At 38.1% G+C, this 15,874-nt stretch overlaps 1 protein-coding gene across 1 annotated transcript in view; it reads left to right on the forward strand.

Moving 5' to 3' along the window:
* The window catches only part of LOC103469794 (protein unc-13 homolog B), an 89,042-nt gene extending 73,844 nt beyond the window's left edge, over positions 1-15,198 (forward strand). The window contains exons 24-33 of the mRNA XM_081610932.1: positions 6,648-6,736; positions 6,838-6,975; positions 7,799-7,922; positions 8,837-8,881; positions 9,518-9,589; positions 10,536-10,683; positions 10,775-10,831; positions 11,079-11,162; positions 11,976-12,135; positions 12,209-15,198. Of these exons, the coding sequence (XP_081467058.1) occupies positions 6,648-6,736; positions 6,838-6,975; positions 7,799-7,922; positions 8,837-8,881; positions 9,518-9,589; positions 10,536-10,683; positions 10,775-10,831; positions 11,079-11,162; positions 11,976-12,135; positions 12,209-12,491 (1,200 nt within the window). The 3' untranslated portion in view covers positions 12,492-15,198. The remainder of the gene's footprint in view (positions 1-6,647; positions 6,737-6,837; positions 6,976-7,798; positions 7,923-8,836; positions 8,882-9,517; positions 9,590-10,535; positions 10,684-10,774; positions 10,832-11,078; positions 11,163-11,975; positions 12,136-12,208) is intronic.
* Positions 15,199-15,874: the final 676 nt, after the last annotated feature.

Consider the following 15,874-nt stretch of genomic DNA (forward strand, 5'->3'; position numbering starts at 1 on the left):
GGGTTCTTAAATCACATTATTAATTAGTTAAGTGGAAAAAAAGAAGGCGGTAAAAGAAAACGAACCACTAGTTACTCAGAAGAAGCTCACTTTGCATTTAAAATTAGGAAATGTAAATATAGATTAAAACTCTATAAATGTGAATGGAGAGGAAAAACAACAGATTTCAAAAGCTCTTGTACATCCTGATTGAAACTGTTTAGCTTGTTTTCCTTTTTCCGGCTTAAAATATAAAAAAAACTAAAGAACATTTTTTATACTTGATTTTTTGAGTTTTTAATGTCTTTAGAGGAAAACATAATTCAGATCCTATTATTTGATCAAAACACAAATCAACTGTAAAGATGTCCATGTTTCTAAACCCAATTAAAGCCGACCGGGTCAATGGTTCTGTCTGCTGACCTAGTTTCCTCCCACATTTCCCAGAAGTATTTCCAGTTAATTCTACCATCAGTGGCTGCTAGAAACCCATTTTGGATCTATTTGTCCGTTATTTACCTCTGCTGAGTGTGCTTTTAAATTGTTGCTAGCGTAACGGGGAGAAAAGGCTTCTTTAGATGGTAGTTGTTTAATGTTTTATTCTTTCTTTGGTTTGCTTTTTAGTCCAAAGACGAAATCAACAAGGTTTGTTTGCGTAGTGAACATCATCTTTCCTTCCCATTTTATGTGATAGATATAGATTGTACTGGAATATGACTTGTGGAGAGTGCCTAATTAACTGATGAAATGATTGTTTACATGTGTCATTCACATGTAAACAATTACTGAAATGAATGACACATTAAATGTTTTCATATTTTAAAAGCTAGATAAAAATTATTTCATCATTTAATACGTCATTTCATGTTCCGGTATTTACAGCACATCAATTTAAACTGTCAACTTCATCCATCAAACTCTGTGGGTGGGACTATCGGAGACCCTAATCTCTGATTGGCTGCTTCTGTACAGACCCCGATGTCTGATTGGCTGCTTCAAACAGTCGAGACAAGTTTCCGAAAGTTAGCTACAACTTTGAGGTCAATATCTTCTAGTCGAAAGTACATAAATATCTCCAATAAGTTGTTGTACTTTATTTACTACAAACTCTTAGTGAGCAGCTCTAGCCTCTACAGCTCTAGTTTGGTCTGAAATATCAAATATCGATAATAATAGCATGGAAGAAGCTGCCACAGACGACGGCATCAACTTTAGCCCCGCCCACTAGCGAACAGCGGCTAACGCTATCTCGTGAACTTCTTACCGACATTTCAGACCAATCTAAAGATATAGAGGCTGGAGTTGCTCACCCAGAGTTTGTAGTAAATAAATTACAGCAATTCATTGGCATTTTCTCCACACTTACAGTAAAAATATTGACCTCAGAGCAGTAGCAACCTTCAAAGACGTTGCTGTTTGAAGCAGCCAATCAGACCTCAGGGTCTCTGTGGAAGCGGCCAATCAGACGTTAGGGTGTCCTTTAATCCCGCCCAGTGGATTTGATTAGTTTAAATTAGTTTAAATTAACTCTCATTTTCTGGCTTTGTGCCCATATGACAAATGATACTTCTGATTGTCTTATTTTTTATTTATTTTTTCTGTATGGAAAGACTGACGTCACTGATGTGGTCACAAAGAAGGTACGAAACTAAATTGTCAAAGATGATTTATTTATAGTTTTTTATAGTAACGGAGCAGGGATTATGTGAACTATGATTTTTTTTTCCATATACAGAAAAATTTTATAATTTTCAAACATTAACTCAATGCTTACTATTCAACATCTTTGCTTTTTGTTGGTCGATCCATCCCATCCAAGACGTGTAGATTGCAGTCTGCAGATTTTCTTTAACCATTATTGTTTTACAGAATATTAGAAAATACATAAAAAACTCAATTTCTTTTGTAAATAAGAAAATAAAATTTTTTCTTGCAGTAAATGCTTGATCATTTGTAGCAAAGGATGCAAATACTCCTGACATCAACATCTAATCAATTTATCAATACAGTACAGGCCTGAGCTGTTGATTATTTTATTTGATTAATAAGAGGAGATAAAAAAAAGACATTTGAAAACTAAATCTACACCACCTCAGGAGTTGTGGGTTGACCATATTTATTTTAAATGTAAAATATGCATATTTTTATACAGCTCTGGGTTAATTATTGCTCTGTCAAAAATGATCGTTTAATAATGATTAATTGTTTCAGTCCTTGCGTAAATCCTAAAAAAGCTTCTTTCCTGTTCATTTTGCCCTTTATGGGAAGCTGCAGTGTGACAGTGTCAGTTTATATATATATATATATATATATATATATATATATATATATATATATAATAAAATGGTATATTAGTAAATTATTACTAATTTGTAATAATTATATTACTATATATAATTGTAATATAGTAATATAATTACTATATCATATTATATATTGTATAATTGCATGTTGATTAATATACCAATATATTAATATTCATATTATTATTGCTATTATTATTGCTACTAATAATTATTATTATAAACAAGTAAAAAATGTTCTTCCATCATCTAGCTATTACCTAATGTGCACAAAATCTTTTTGTACTGTGGGAGGAAGCCAGAGCACCCGGAGAAAACCCACTCATGTACATGTAGAACGTGCTAAAATCCCCATGCATAAAGAACCCAGGCTGGCCGGGATTCAAACCCAAGACAACAGACTGGACTGGAGACGCAACAGTGAAGCGTCTATAAGAAGGGACAGAGCAGACTGGAGGAATCCTTCAAGCTTTGCAGCAAGATGCTGCAGATCTGTTGTTGAGAGCGTCATCTTTTCTGCCGTCATCTGTTGGAGCAGCAGCATCAGAATCAGGGACCTGAAAAGGCTCAACAGCCTGATAGAGAAGGCTGGTTCTGTTCTGGGAACGACTGTGCAACCGCTGGAGATGTTAATGCAAAGGATTCTTCGTATGATTAAGAAAATTAGGGACAATCCTGATGGTCTTCTTGGGAAGGCAGAGCATCTTCAGTCAGAGGCTTTTTCAGGTTCAGTGTGGTACAGACCGCTTCAGGAGATCTTTCCTGCCGACAGCCATCACCATCGTCAATGGCTCTTTGAAGAATCTTGATGAGCTACAGCATGTAATTTCCCTTTGGGATTAACATTATTAACAATATTTTTTAATTGAATTGAAACAGGAAGTTGTTTTACCAGTGGTAATTAACAACAACATCCAGAGCCCTAAGGAACTCCGTCAAAATCTCGACCATCCCCAGGGCCGGGGATCTGCCATTCTAAAAATCAGGAGGAGCGTAGCAGATGTGGCATTCTGTCAGTCAAAATGGCCACCAAGATGAAGTTCCAGCTTGACGTCTGGGCTTAACAGACTTATTTTTGGGACTTTTGGGGACTTTTAGGCAACATCTCGCTTCATAGGTCGAATCTTCTAATGCCGCTTTCATACGACGAGGAGTTGAGTCTTCACCCTCTTCATAATACTCAACTCCTCCCCACGTGAGCACTGGCCGTGAACGATTACCGCTTTGGGATCACAGCAGACTTTCTCTTGGGCAGATCTCTTTACTTGGGTCCAGTCTTTTGAGGCCGCTTTCGGAATTTTTTTAGGCTCAACCGTCTTCTTTTCACAACCAAATTCTCCAGCCAGGGAAGTTTGTTCCTTGAGATCAGAGCAATCTTTCTCTAGGACAGATCTCTCTTCAATTCTCCAGTCTTCGAATGCCGCTTTTTCTCAAGCCGTCGAGGAAGTTTGTTCCTCGGCTGGGGAACGATTGGAGAAATCATTCCCTGCTACAGCCGTCTTTTCAAGAGTATCGTCTTCCCCAGCTGGGGAAGTTCGCTGTGAGTTTTCCTCAGGTAGTGAAGTTTGCTTCCCAGCTGGGGAAGGCTTGAAAAGATAAGCGTCAAAAATGTCGTACTCTGAGTCAGTGAACTCCGAGTACGACGGAGAGATACATTTTTTCCCAAGGGAAACTTCCCCCACAGCCAGGAAAGGATTGAAAAGATAGGCGTTGAAAATGTCGTACTCGGAGTCAGTGCCCTGGTCGTGACATTCAAAAGTGATACTGGGAAGTAGATTGTTTATAACTTTCTTTACTCCTATTGTAATCACATATCCAATGCCAAAACTCATGGGGAAAAAACATGGTGTCTAAAGTTTCTTCCATCCTAAAAATCCTTGTAAAACAGTACTAAGGTCAAAGAGTCGCTTGTATAATACCTGATGTTTTGAGATGCTAGCATTCATAACCTCAGACATTCTTTGATCTATGACATAGATCCAGGGCCGTGCAGAGACCACTAAAGGGGCAGGTGCTCAAAAAAAAAAGGGCACATTTAACCGCATTCCAGGACAGAATATTAACAAAGCCACACAGCTTTCAGAGTTCTGACTGTTGCTATGGAAACGGTCAGATCAGTTCTGCGTGACTCAAACTATTAACCCTTTGCAACTGCGTCACTTAATCATTCGAGACACCATGACGAACGTCAGAAGAGAAGGATAGGAGTATTGAACAGAGAGACTTAAGTTATTTTCCCCAAGTTGTTTTTACCACTTTATTCATGGCTTCTTCTTGTTCGAGTGGAGATAACTTGTCTGTGAACGTAACAAACCTGATTGGGGCTCAGAGACGGTGGTATTACAAAAGTTGGAAATAGCTAGCTTCCAAACTGATCCATACTTCCTCACTACTGATGAACTTTCATCAGAAAATCAAATTATTGACTTTGCCTGACTTCACACCAAATGATTTATATCACTATGTCATAAATAGAGTTTCCCCTTGCACTGGAGCAACATTAAAAGCGTGCAAAAAATAAGATGCTAATCAGTTTTTTTCCATACATGCTAGGCTACATGATGGTGGGGCATTGCATGATTTTGTAAATAATGACAATTTAATGCAAAGTTAGCACTTTTAATGGACTTTCAATGCAACTTTTAGAGCATTTTTGCATTAAAAGTGTCATTATTTACTGAATGACACTTCGTGCCCATGCCCTTATTATCTGCTGCTTTAAACTGAGTAAACTTCCAGCAGTGAAGGTAAACAGACTAGCTTAAATCCTAAATATCTTATCATATGAGGGAAAAACTGTGCATGACCTTCACTTTGATGTTTACATGTCCATAAATATGCTTTACGTGACTGTGTAAACACAGCTGTGTGTTTTGTTGACCAACCTTTCACCTCCAACATTTATCAATTATAATGCAAGAAGGTACAGCTTTAGCCCGCTTATATAGACTCTGTGGCAGCGTGCCCAGTGTCTGCTCGCTAATAACGCTCTTCTGCGTTATTGATGGAGCTTTTTAATAAAGACTGATTAGGAGGCTTCGCCTTGTATTCGTCCAGCTGCTGCTGCTGCTTTGACTGGTGTAACACGGAAAGCACGCAAAGCATCCAAATGAGCTGCAGTTTTCTTACTCCTAGATTTATTAATGGTTTGCTACCAAGCAGCTCAAGGCCAAGTTTAATGGTGAAGGGTTTTTTTCCATGAAGAAGCTTCATATTGTGCCCATGATTTTTGGCCCGTTTTGGCTTCTATATTCGTTTCTGTACAGAAAAGAACAAGAACACATAAGTTGGCTTTCTGTTAACACTTATTTGCTATTTTTCCTTAAATCTTAAATCTATCCCATTAGATTTATTATAAACACAATCCCTATTAAGGTGGGAAAAGTCTAGAGTTTGATTTTGGTTTTTCCAGGCCTGGATAGGTTTAGAAAATAAAAAGAGCATGTCAAAATCATTTCTCTCTAGTGTATAGTTGCCACTTTCCTTAAGGATGGAGGGATGGGGGTTGCCACCCCCATCCTTAATTTCTTCTTTTTCCACTTATTTCATTCCCTGTTTTTCCTACTTTTCTTCCATATGTTTTTGTTACTTTGTGTCATCCTTCGTTCCTTTCTTTCCTTACTCGTATCCTTTGATTTTTTTTCAGTCTTTTTGTCATTTCCTTCCTTCCCACCTTAAAGAAGACATTTATATTGGCATAAGATGGAAAAAATGAAACTGTTAATCCTATTAGTGCCTCTAACAGGGTCCCTAACTACAAAATTCCTGTAGAAGTTAGCGCTGCTGCATTGCTAGCTTGTATATAACCAGAAGAAATACAAGGAAATGTGCAAAAGCAATATTTATAATCCTGAAATGTCAAATTTTAAAATGTGCCAAGTGGATTACAAACAATCCTTCAACTTGCAAGGTAACGTCTAGCGCAGTGGTTCTTAACCTTTTTTGAGGTACCGAACCCCCCAGTTGCATATGCGCATTCACCGAACCCTTCTTATTCCAACCCCCCACCCCATTGTCAAATGCCGTTGACATTTTAAAAATTGTCAACGGCTAATAATTTAGACACCTTGCTAATTCTTTGTAGCAGCTAGTTATAGTGCTGTGCTAACATTAGCTTGTAGCTGGGTTATTTGTTCTCCTCTGTGCTCTTTTTCAAGAATATTTATGTTCTGAAGAGCAAAAAGACAATGGTATGAAAATGGAAAAACAATGGAAATCATGAAAACTGACACTGGAGTGTCTCCTTAACGGAGCAACATTGAACATGACGTTGCAGCCCGGTTCTGGCTGCAGGCACCGACTCCAAACCGCATCGGCCCTGTTAGCTTATTTCTTTAATCCTTTTTGTGTCTAACCATGTTGCAGTTGGATACTGAAGCCGCCAACATCCTCAACGAACTCCAGGTGAAGCTCAACACCATTCTGGACAACTTCAGTGCCGTGTTTGCAAAAAGGTAACAACCCTCAGGACCTGGTTTGGACCTAAACCCCAAATTAATGTGAACGATGTTAAGAAACAAAACAAAATCTGTTTTGCTAACTCAATCCCCTCCAGTTTCCAGAATCGTATAAACGGCTGCATGCGACAGATGGCGGAGATCCTCTACCAGATGAAAGGCCCGCCCAACCACAACACTGCGGAGGCGGACGCCGACACAACGCTGAGGCCCCTAATGGAGTTCCTGGATGGGAAGTAAGTCATCCAGATGCTCACCATCTACTGTAGAGTAGGACCATTTTTATGGATATATACAATACTCAAATATTTAAACATTCTGAACTTATTGAACTTCTTTTTGGGACCCAGATGGAACCATTTCACATGTCACACTTTAAACCTGCTGATGTGTAGGCTAACTAATAATGTACCATAATTTTCCTGAGTAAAATTATTTTTTGTTTGTTGTTTTTTTTTGTTTTTTTTGATAAGGCACCAAAACTGGCCCAGCCTTCAGGCCCTTAATCTCCTACCTCCAGCCCTGCTCATTTCATTATGACAGCCATTGTAGATAAAAAAAGGAGTGAATTTTCAGAAAAACATATCAAAAAAAAAAAAAAAAAAACAAGGACATTTCTGAGTTTTAAGGTAAAAATTTACAAAAAAAAAATTTTAGATCAATATTTGACATTTTCAAGACAAACAACTAGAACATTTCTGAGTTTCAACGATCAAAAATTTTCATTTCTGATTTCTGATATTACTCTAAAAATGTGAGTTTTTTTCTGGTAAATTTTCAAATTCTCAAACTTAAAAAAAACTTGAGGATAATCTCAAAATTTCCAAGCAAATTTTCTACTTTTCAAACTAAGAAATTTTTGAGGTTTTTTCTTGAAGATTTCCGAGATGAATCCAGTACGTCGTCGCACATCTCCCTTACAGACAAAACAACAAATCATTCATAAAATGAAGGTTAAATATCTTTAAATAAAATGTAGATTGTTAATTTGTGCCAGTCAGGCTGACTTCTTTAATAGTTAATATTTTAAACTGCCATGTTTTTTTATTTGTGATCCAGCCTCAGCATTTTCGCTGACGTCTGTGAGAAAACGGTGCTGAAGAGGATCCTGAAGGATCTGTGGAAGATCGTCCTGAGCAGCCTGGAGCGGATCGTCGTCCTTCCTCAGAGCAACGACAGCCTGGTGAGAGAAACTCTGACCTGGAGGAAATTAGACTCACAAAACCATTCAGATAATGGGATTTATTTTAAAAATTATACATAAAAACCTCCAGAATCAAAGCAGCAGGACTGTAATGCACCAGACAAATAGCTAATTATAAGAGTAGAGGAAGAGGAGAAAAGGTTTCACACGACAATGAAAATCAGGTTAGAACCATATTTAGCTAAATGAAACTCATAATTTTACAGTAAACGTTGTTTTTATTGTAAGATTCTGTTTTTCAAAGTGGAGACCTCAGAGCGTTGGAGGATGAGGAAAAAAATGGAAACATTTAAAAAAGGACTCAATATATTTTTCAATCAGGTTGTTTTTTATTAATGCTCTTTTCTTTTCTTTTCTTTTATTAATGCTCTTTTTTCAGTCATTTTTATAAAATATAAGTTGAAATGGTAACACTTTATGTGAAGAGGTGTCATTACACTCTGAACATAAAGAAGTCCTCATGAAGGTTTGATTGTTTGGTAAATAATGACACTGCAAAATTTACACTTTTAATGGACTTTTAATGCAACTTTGCATTAAAAATGAATTGAATGAAGCATCATGACAACAGACAAACAGTCATGAAGATTCAGGAAAACGTTATTTTCCATGATGCCAGTCAAATGTATCAAGTTGCTTTATGCTAAATGAATGTATTCATTTATCAATAGTAAATAAATTGAGTAAAAGTCAAATTAATGTTTGTTTTCCTATTTTATAGCATTATACCTGTATGAAGTGTAAGCCGTAGTCTTTGCTGCCCCCTGCTGGTGGCTGTCATGTCACTGTTTTGCTTTTCCAGGATATTGCAAAGGTTTTTCTAAGTATTTGTCTGTTTGTGTGTTTGGGATAAATTACTTTCAGATTAAATCTTTTTCTCTGTTTGTTTTCAGGGAGCTCAGCTCCTCACAGCAGCGAAAGGACTCTCTAATCTCAAGGTAACAAAGCTTCAGTCAGAGGCATTTATTTCTCTGATAGGTTTCTGGGGCCTAATTAGACCTTATTAATAATTACTGATGAAAATAAATAAATAAATTGCTGATAAATAAAATTAAAAAGCCTCAAAATAGACATTTTTAATTTACACTGCTTTCTGATTGGCTAGAAACTAAAATGCAATAAATGGAGTGTGAATACTTTAACAAGGCAGGGCTGTTCAAACTTTTGGAACAAGGCTTTTTTTTTTTTTTTTTTTTTCAAACGCCTGCTAGAAATAACTCCAACATTTTTAGATTAATCCTAGAAATTTTCTAGGAAAAAAAATTAGCAACAGCAGAAATAACTGCTGTTGCTAACATTTTCTATTGTAAAATTTCAATTTGCCCCAACTAAAAATAAAAACTCCCCATCTACGACAACCACCTGGAGTAAATTTGTATCATTCTTGAACTGAAATCAGGGGCCAGAAACAATCAGTTCAGGGACTGCAAATGGCCCCCAGACCGCACTTTGAACACCTCTGTTGTAAATCCTCATTCTGATAAATAATTTTCTGACTGCATTTCTAACTTGTGGATCTGCTGATTTTATCTTGAGTGTTGCTTTATTTACGTTTTGTCTGTTTTGTCTTCCAGGGAGGAGCTGAGGCTAAAACTCTGACTCCTAAGCAATGTGTGATTATTGACGCAGGACTGGAGACCATCAAGGTCGGTTTAACAAACACTCCAACTTAACTAAGACAGAGCTCGAAATTTATTCATCCATCTGCCATCGTTGTTTTTAAAACGCTCAGGAAAAAGTGAATCATACACTCATTTTATTGTTGCACTCAGAACGACTTTGAAACTGAAATATTAGAAAAGTAATTACTAGCTAAATAATAAACCACATGTCTTCTAAAAGCTCAAATAGATGAAAGATTTTCAAGGTAAAAAGCCATAAAGTCCGTTCAGAATGTTCTAGAGCCGTTAACTTTCTCCAACTGCCAGAATTCTTGTTGACATGGTTACCGGACAAAGTATACATCAAAGATAGTTTGTTGCTAAGAGCACTCACTCAGTCGAGTTTCTACATGCCGAAGATATTTTGTAACACAAATCCTCATTCTGAACTCGATCACTGGTGAGACGCAGTGAGAGGAAAGATGGAGAAACCAGTTCTCCAGACGCAGCCGTCCACCTTACCTGTTTTTGATTCTTCACCAACATCTCTGAGTGAGACATCTCTGGAATTTCATCAGAGATGTCTCACTCTGATCATATTTCAAACCCAATTTTTTTCAGCCATTTTTAGCATTAATATAGTCAGTCAATTATTGATGTAACTTTTTAACAAATAAAAAGTGTAAAAATACAACAAAATTGGCATTATGAATAAAAACTGCCGCTGCAGAAACAAACATTTTACATTATTAGAAAGAAACTACAGTGCCTTACAAAAGTATTCAAAGTTGGTGTTTTACATAAAGTTCCAATAGAAAAATACAATAAAATTGGATGTGTATACTTTAACCCACTCAACATAGCCCTACAGTTAGCTATGAATTTAACCACCAGCTTATTTGTGTAACCTTCTGCCACAATAGACTAATTTACAGTATTTGACAGAAAGGCGTAAGATAATGAAACGTTTCCTTCCTCTGTTGCCAATCAGCAATACTTCCACGCTGGAGGAAACGGGCTCAAGAAGGCGTTCGTGGAGAAAAGTCCTGAGCTAGCTTCTCTGCGCTACGCTCTCTCTCTCTACTCCCAGAGCACCGACGCACTAATCAAAACCTTCGTCACCACGCAGCATTCCCAAGGTGATCCCACACACTCCGCATGTGTCTGACGCTGGTTGTGTGATTTATTTGTCTTAAAATCATCTATTTGTTTGATCTGTTGTTGTCTCAGTGCATGATGGGATTGGCATCAGAATCACTGGTAATGAGAAGCTTAAACCCGACAGAGGTGAGGCTTTCTGCAACTTATTGGTGTTGGGGATTCATAGGGTTTGTTTTGTTCTGCTGATTAACATTTTCCAGCTGCGACTCGTACCGCAGCGAAATGGAGAGTTTCTTTGTTGTTTTCCATTGTTTTTACCAACGTCTGTTGGGACGACAGGATATTTAATAAGTTTAAAGTGGGAACTGAAGATGATAAAATGGGTTCTGGAAGCCATGATGAACGTATATTGGTATTGTTGGTTGTGATTCAGGCTCTGGGGTGGAGAAGCCAATCGGAGAGGCTGTTCTGCAGGTCGACATGCTGCTCGGAAAGGAACGCAAGATCAACGTCAGGGGTGAGAACTTATCCCACCGAAACTTTAAACGTCTTTACTGAAGTTCAGACTACGAAGCCTCTGAAACGAAGGAAGCGGCAAAGACGGTTCTCCTTTCTTGAGTAAATAGAAGACTATGCATGTTTAGTAGGCAGCACATCTCAACACTCACACTCTGTATGTCGCTGACGTTGTATGACAACCATTTTTATAGATAAAGTTTTCTTCAAAGTAAAAATATCTGTGTGACCAGCATTGGATAACAAAGCTAATGCTAGCCTATCCAGGGGTCATGCTAGCATATTGGATGGTAGAGAAAGTGGGCAACCCAGAGGGCGACCAGCCTAAGCTTCCCATTTGCTCCCCTATCCAATGCTAACACTAGCATATCTGTACTAATGAACAGTAGAGGAAGTTAATTGTAACTACCATTAAGGTTCTATGCTTTTATTTTGGTAACTTTCTTGTTGCGGTAGCTATGGTAACGGACTGCAGTTCTACCTAAGATTAACAGCAAAACAGAAAAAAAAAGGATAAAAAGCAACTCAGTTTTAGCTTCAGTCGATAAAGGAACAAGCTCAGTAACAGCCACTGAAGTTTATTTGAGTAATTTGAAATGAAAAAAATCTGATTAATGGAAAGAATTGTACCGATGTAATGAGCTAAACACAACGACAGATGGAGAAAATGATTGTAATTCTGATTTGTTCTTGTCTGGCTCTTCATGAATAATAATTTATCCATCAGTCCAGCGGATTGGATGCTAAAGTTCTTTTCCTCGTTTGCTTTCTTGTTGTTAATTTCCTGTTTCTGCATTCCCATCTGTCCCATCAGTCGTTGCGGTGAACGACATGAAGTGGCAGACCTCCGGGATGTTTCGTCCGTTTGTCGAGGTCTCCATGGTCGGCCCCTTTTTGGCCGACAAGAAGCGAAAGTTCACCACGAAATCTAAGAACAACAGCTGGACCGCAAAGTTCAACGAGACTTTCCAGTTGTAAGTACCGCCGCGCGTTCACGAATGCGTCACGTTAGTTTCTGGTTATTTGCTGGTTTTTGTGCTTGTGCAGCGTTTTGGGTAAGGAGTCCCCGGACTGCTACGAGCTCCAGGCGACGGTGAAGGACTACTGCTTCGGCCGGGCGGACCGCGTGGTCGGCTTGGCCGTGCTGCAGCTGAGAGACGTGGCCGACAGGAAGAGCTGCGTGTGCTGGTGTCCCCTCGGGCCGCGCGTCCACACCGACGACACGGGCCTGACAGTGATGCGCATCCTGTCCCAGCGGCCGGCCGACGAGGTGGCCAAGGAGTTTGTGAAGCTGAAGTCCGAAACTCGGCCGGCGGAGGAGGGCAGATGAGCCGATTCTGACTCAGGACTGAGTGGTCGCTGCGTTTCCATCCAAAAATGTGCAAATTGAGATCATGAAAAATCATTCGCTTAATGGAAACACGCCAATTTATTTAAAACAATCAACGGCTACTAATGTTCCTAAACATCAGATGCAGAACTGATGTAGTTTTAAAAGAAATCAATTTACTTTGAACCAGGAAAGTTTCCAATGCTTTGTTCTGTTTCCCCTTGAAAAATATTCACTAGCTCTGTTTCCATTAACCATAAAACTGTGCACATTTAAATTATGAAAATAGATTATCTTAATGGAAACGCACCAAGTTTGACAAAAAAAAAAAAAAAAAACAGATTTTTAATGAAAAGATGGTGTTTTTATTAAAATTGGTTTATTTCGCATCATGAGTCACATGATCAACAGCCGGATGTTACTACTGGCAGAAACGTCAAATCTCATGTAACTGTTTACATCCATGAGTTTTAATGATTTATCGTCTGAACGAGCTGATTCACAAGTGATTTTAATTTCATTTTTGTTTGTGAATTGACAGATTTGCACATATTTGTAATACAAATGCAGCTACTGACTGTATATGGCAATTCAACTTGCTACTTATAAAACATAATTTAAAGGGCGCATTTTCAAACATCTTAAAATCCCACAACAGATGTTTGTCAGCTAGCAGTGGACGCTAACTACAAAAAATGCTTTTAAGAGGAAAAAACAGCAGGTCTTTTTAATAACAGGCAACTCGGGGTGTTTAGACACCGATTTGATTGGGAACCAAAATTGCAACATTTGTTATATTTTCAGTGTCAAATGATCCAAACTAATCGAAAAAACCCGTTCCCCTCCTCGCCTGTAGGGGCGCTGCACCATGAACCACAGAAGGAAACGACACGAGAACCTCTGATGACAATGAGCGCAACTTCCTTCTTCATGAAATGTAAACAAAAATGGAGTGGCATCAGATTTTTTCAGTTTTAGGATTTCTCTTTTGTCTGGCTAAAAACAACCCATTTCTCCAGCTAGCGCTAGGCTAATGTGTTTGTTTTGGTTGCATTTACCCAGAATGCATTGCGTTGCAGTCCATTTCCTGGTTTTGGATCTGTCTCCAGTCCACTTCGCAGCCACATATGCATTCGAACTGCGCCACAGTTCACTTCAACCGAACTCAGGCCGAGGTTTTTCAGCTGACCAGAGTTCGCTTTTTTTGGTCGGTTAGCATTCGCACCTCCCAACCGAACCGGACTTTCTAGACAAATGGACTGGAGTTGGATTCAATCGAACTGAACAGGGCTGGTGTGAATGCACCTTTTGACTGCTTTGAGTCCTCATAAATATCTCTTGTGCCATCAGTACTACCATTTATTCTGACACTGGACTCAATATGAGGGGATAATGAAAGAAAACTCTTCGTAAATGAATCTGAAAATTCAGTAGCAAATGGTTTCTTCTTCCCCCTGTTGGGTTCAAGCCTGATTTTACAGCTGAAATCCATCGATCAACACTCGTAGCACCAGATGTGTCTTAAAGGAAGTAGATGTTTTAATTCTGTTCCCAACAGGAAGTGTGTCATCTCCAATCGTTGTTGCTTCTAATCATTGAATGGCTGGTGATTGATGGTGCAAAAATCATACAGGACTATGATGATGTAGCAAGTTCTCATTTGTGACAAAGCCTTAAACAGATGGTTAGCTGCCAAGGTTAGCTCACTTTACTTTGAAAGATTACAGTAAACTGGTGTTTGTTTGATTCACCACTGACAGAGACTTTTAGCTTTTTTCACTGCATTTACAGTTTCCACAAGCTGAAGAGCGACTCAGATGGTGTAACCTTAAAATGCATTCATACGGTGTTGCAGTGGTGGGCAACACGTTGGCTAACCTGCTAATAGAAGTGCTAATTTTTCTTTTAGCGTTTTAGTATATTTGCTCATTTCCTTGGCTCTTGTAAATTTTCAGTTGTTCAGCATCTGGGTCAAAGTTTTAGTTATCAACTTAAGAATTGATCAGGTAGTCGGAGGTTTGTATTCATGCTTTTATTTTGAAGTGAGTCAAGACTGTTTCGGCAGCAGTTCCATTTCCTGTCCTAGTTGTGTACTAAATTTGACTGTTCAGGGTTACATAACATGTCACACAGTGAGTGTAAACATGGTTGAATTTAGCATTAGCTTCTGCTGAACACCTTGTTGGCATAGCATTTTAGCTTTGGGGTTAGCGCAGCTAGCTTTTTAGGTAGCGGTGCCCACCACTGTGGTCTCTCTAACGGACCTGCAGCATTGATCAGACCGAATGACGTACATCGTTTAGTTCTGCGCTCCTGTGCGCTGACTACGTGCCAAGGATGGCGAGTGTTCAGCGAGTCGCATTTTTTTGGTGTTTCAGTTTCTTTCCGAGACAAATGTGGCCTTTCTAGAGTCCCGTATTTTGCCGAAATCCGCCTAGACCTTATTAAACTGAACAGTCTGCAGTGAGTTGAAGACCTACTGGCCACATCTGGAGCGACAGCTGAACACTTGCACTCTGCTTACAGCAAAATTGTAAAAATATAAAAGCATGTATTTATTGTACACAAAATCCACTAGATTTGTGATTTTTTTTTCCTGTATGTACTGTGAAATTGAGTAAATTTATGTAATTATAAATATCATAATGTGACATATGTTGAATATACTTGTAACAATATTTTGTACATAAAATATTTATGAATCAAAGTCTTTATTGTTCAGTTATTCAGTTATTTTGCCTGTAATCCTAAAGCTCAGCTTCCTGCAACCCAGTTTCCCTCATTCTGACCAGACAAAATAATTAAGGGAATGAAACTGTTGGGAATATATGACACCATAGATGTAGAAAAAGAAATTATTTTTTTCTGCTAAAAAATTTGTTTGAAGCCACAAATTTGTTAGAAAAAACTAAAATTTTGAGATTTAAGAAGTTTTCTAAATAAATAAAAAAAGAGTCTGAAATGTTTTGACTTTTCAAACTCAGAAAATTTCCAAACGTCAAAAATGTGGCTGTTGAAACTTGAGATTTATCTGTTTCCGGTACCAAATTTTCAACTTTTGAAACTTTTCTAGAACATTTGAGAATCTCAATTTCTGAGTTTTTTGGGGAAAAAATTACATTTCCACCAAAAAATGAGGAAATTTCAGTTTGAAAAGTCAAAATTAAAAATAATTTACTCTTACAATCCCAGGTAGTAAAAGGCCACCATGTTTTTAAAGAGCAAAAATATCCATGTTTAGTTTCAGGATAATGATGAAACATTTAGGTAATGATGACCAGTCCAGTATAAAAATCTGAATCCAGCTTTAATTACACACACAGTCAAACAATAACACCTGAATTAATCTGCAAAAATAAACATACATGAAGCCAAAAGCAGGA

Source organism: Poecilia reticulata, chromosome 9, assembly GCF_904066995.2.
Source record: "Poecilia reticulata chromosome 9, P_reticulata-male-v2, whole genome shotgun sequence".
In the NCBI taxonomy this organism is placed as follows: Eukaryota; Metazoa; Chordata; class Actinopteri; order Cyprinodontiformes; family Poeciliidae; genus Poecilia; species Poecilia reticulata.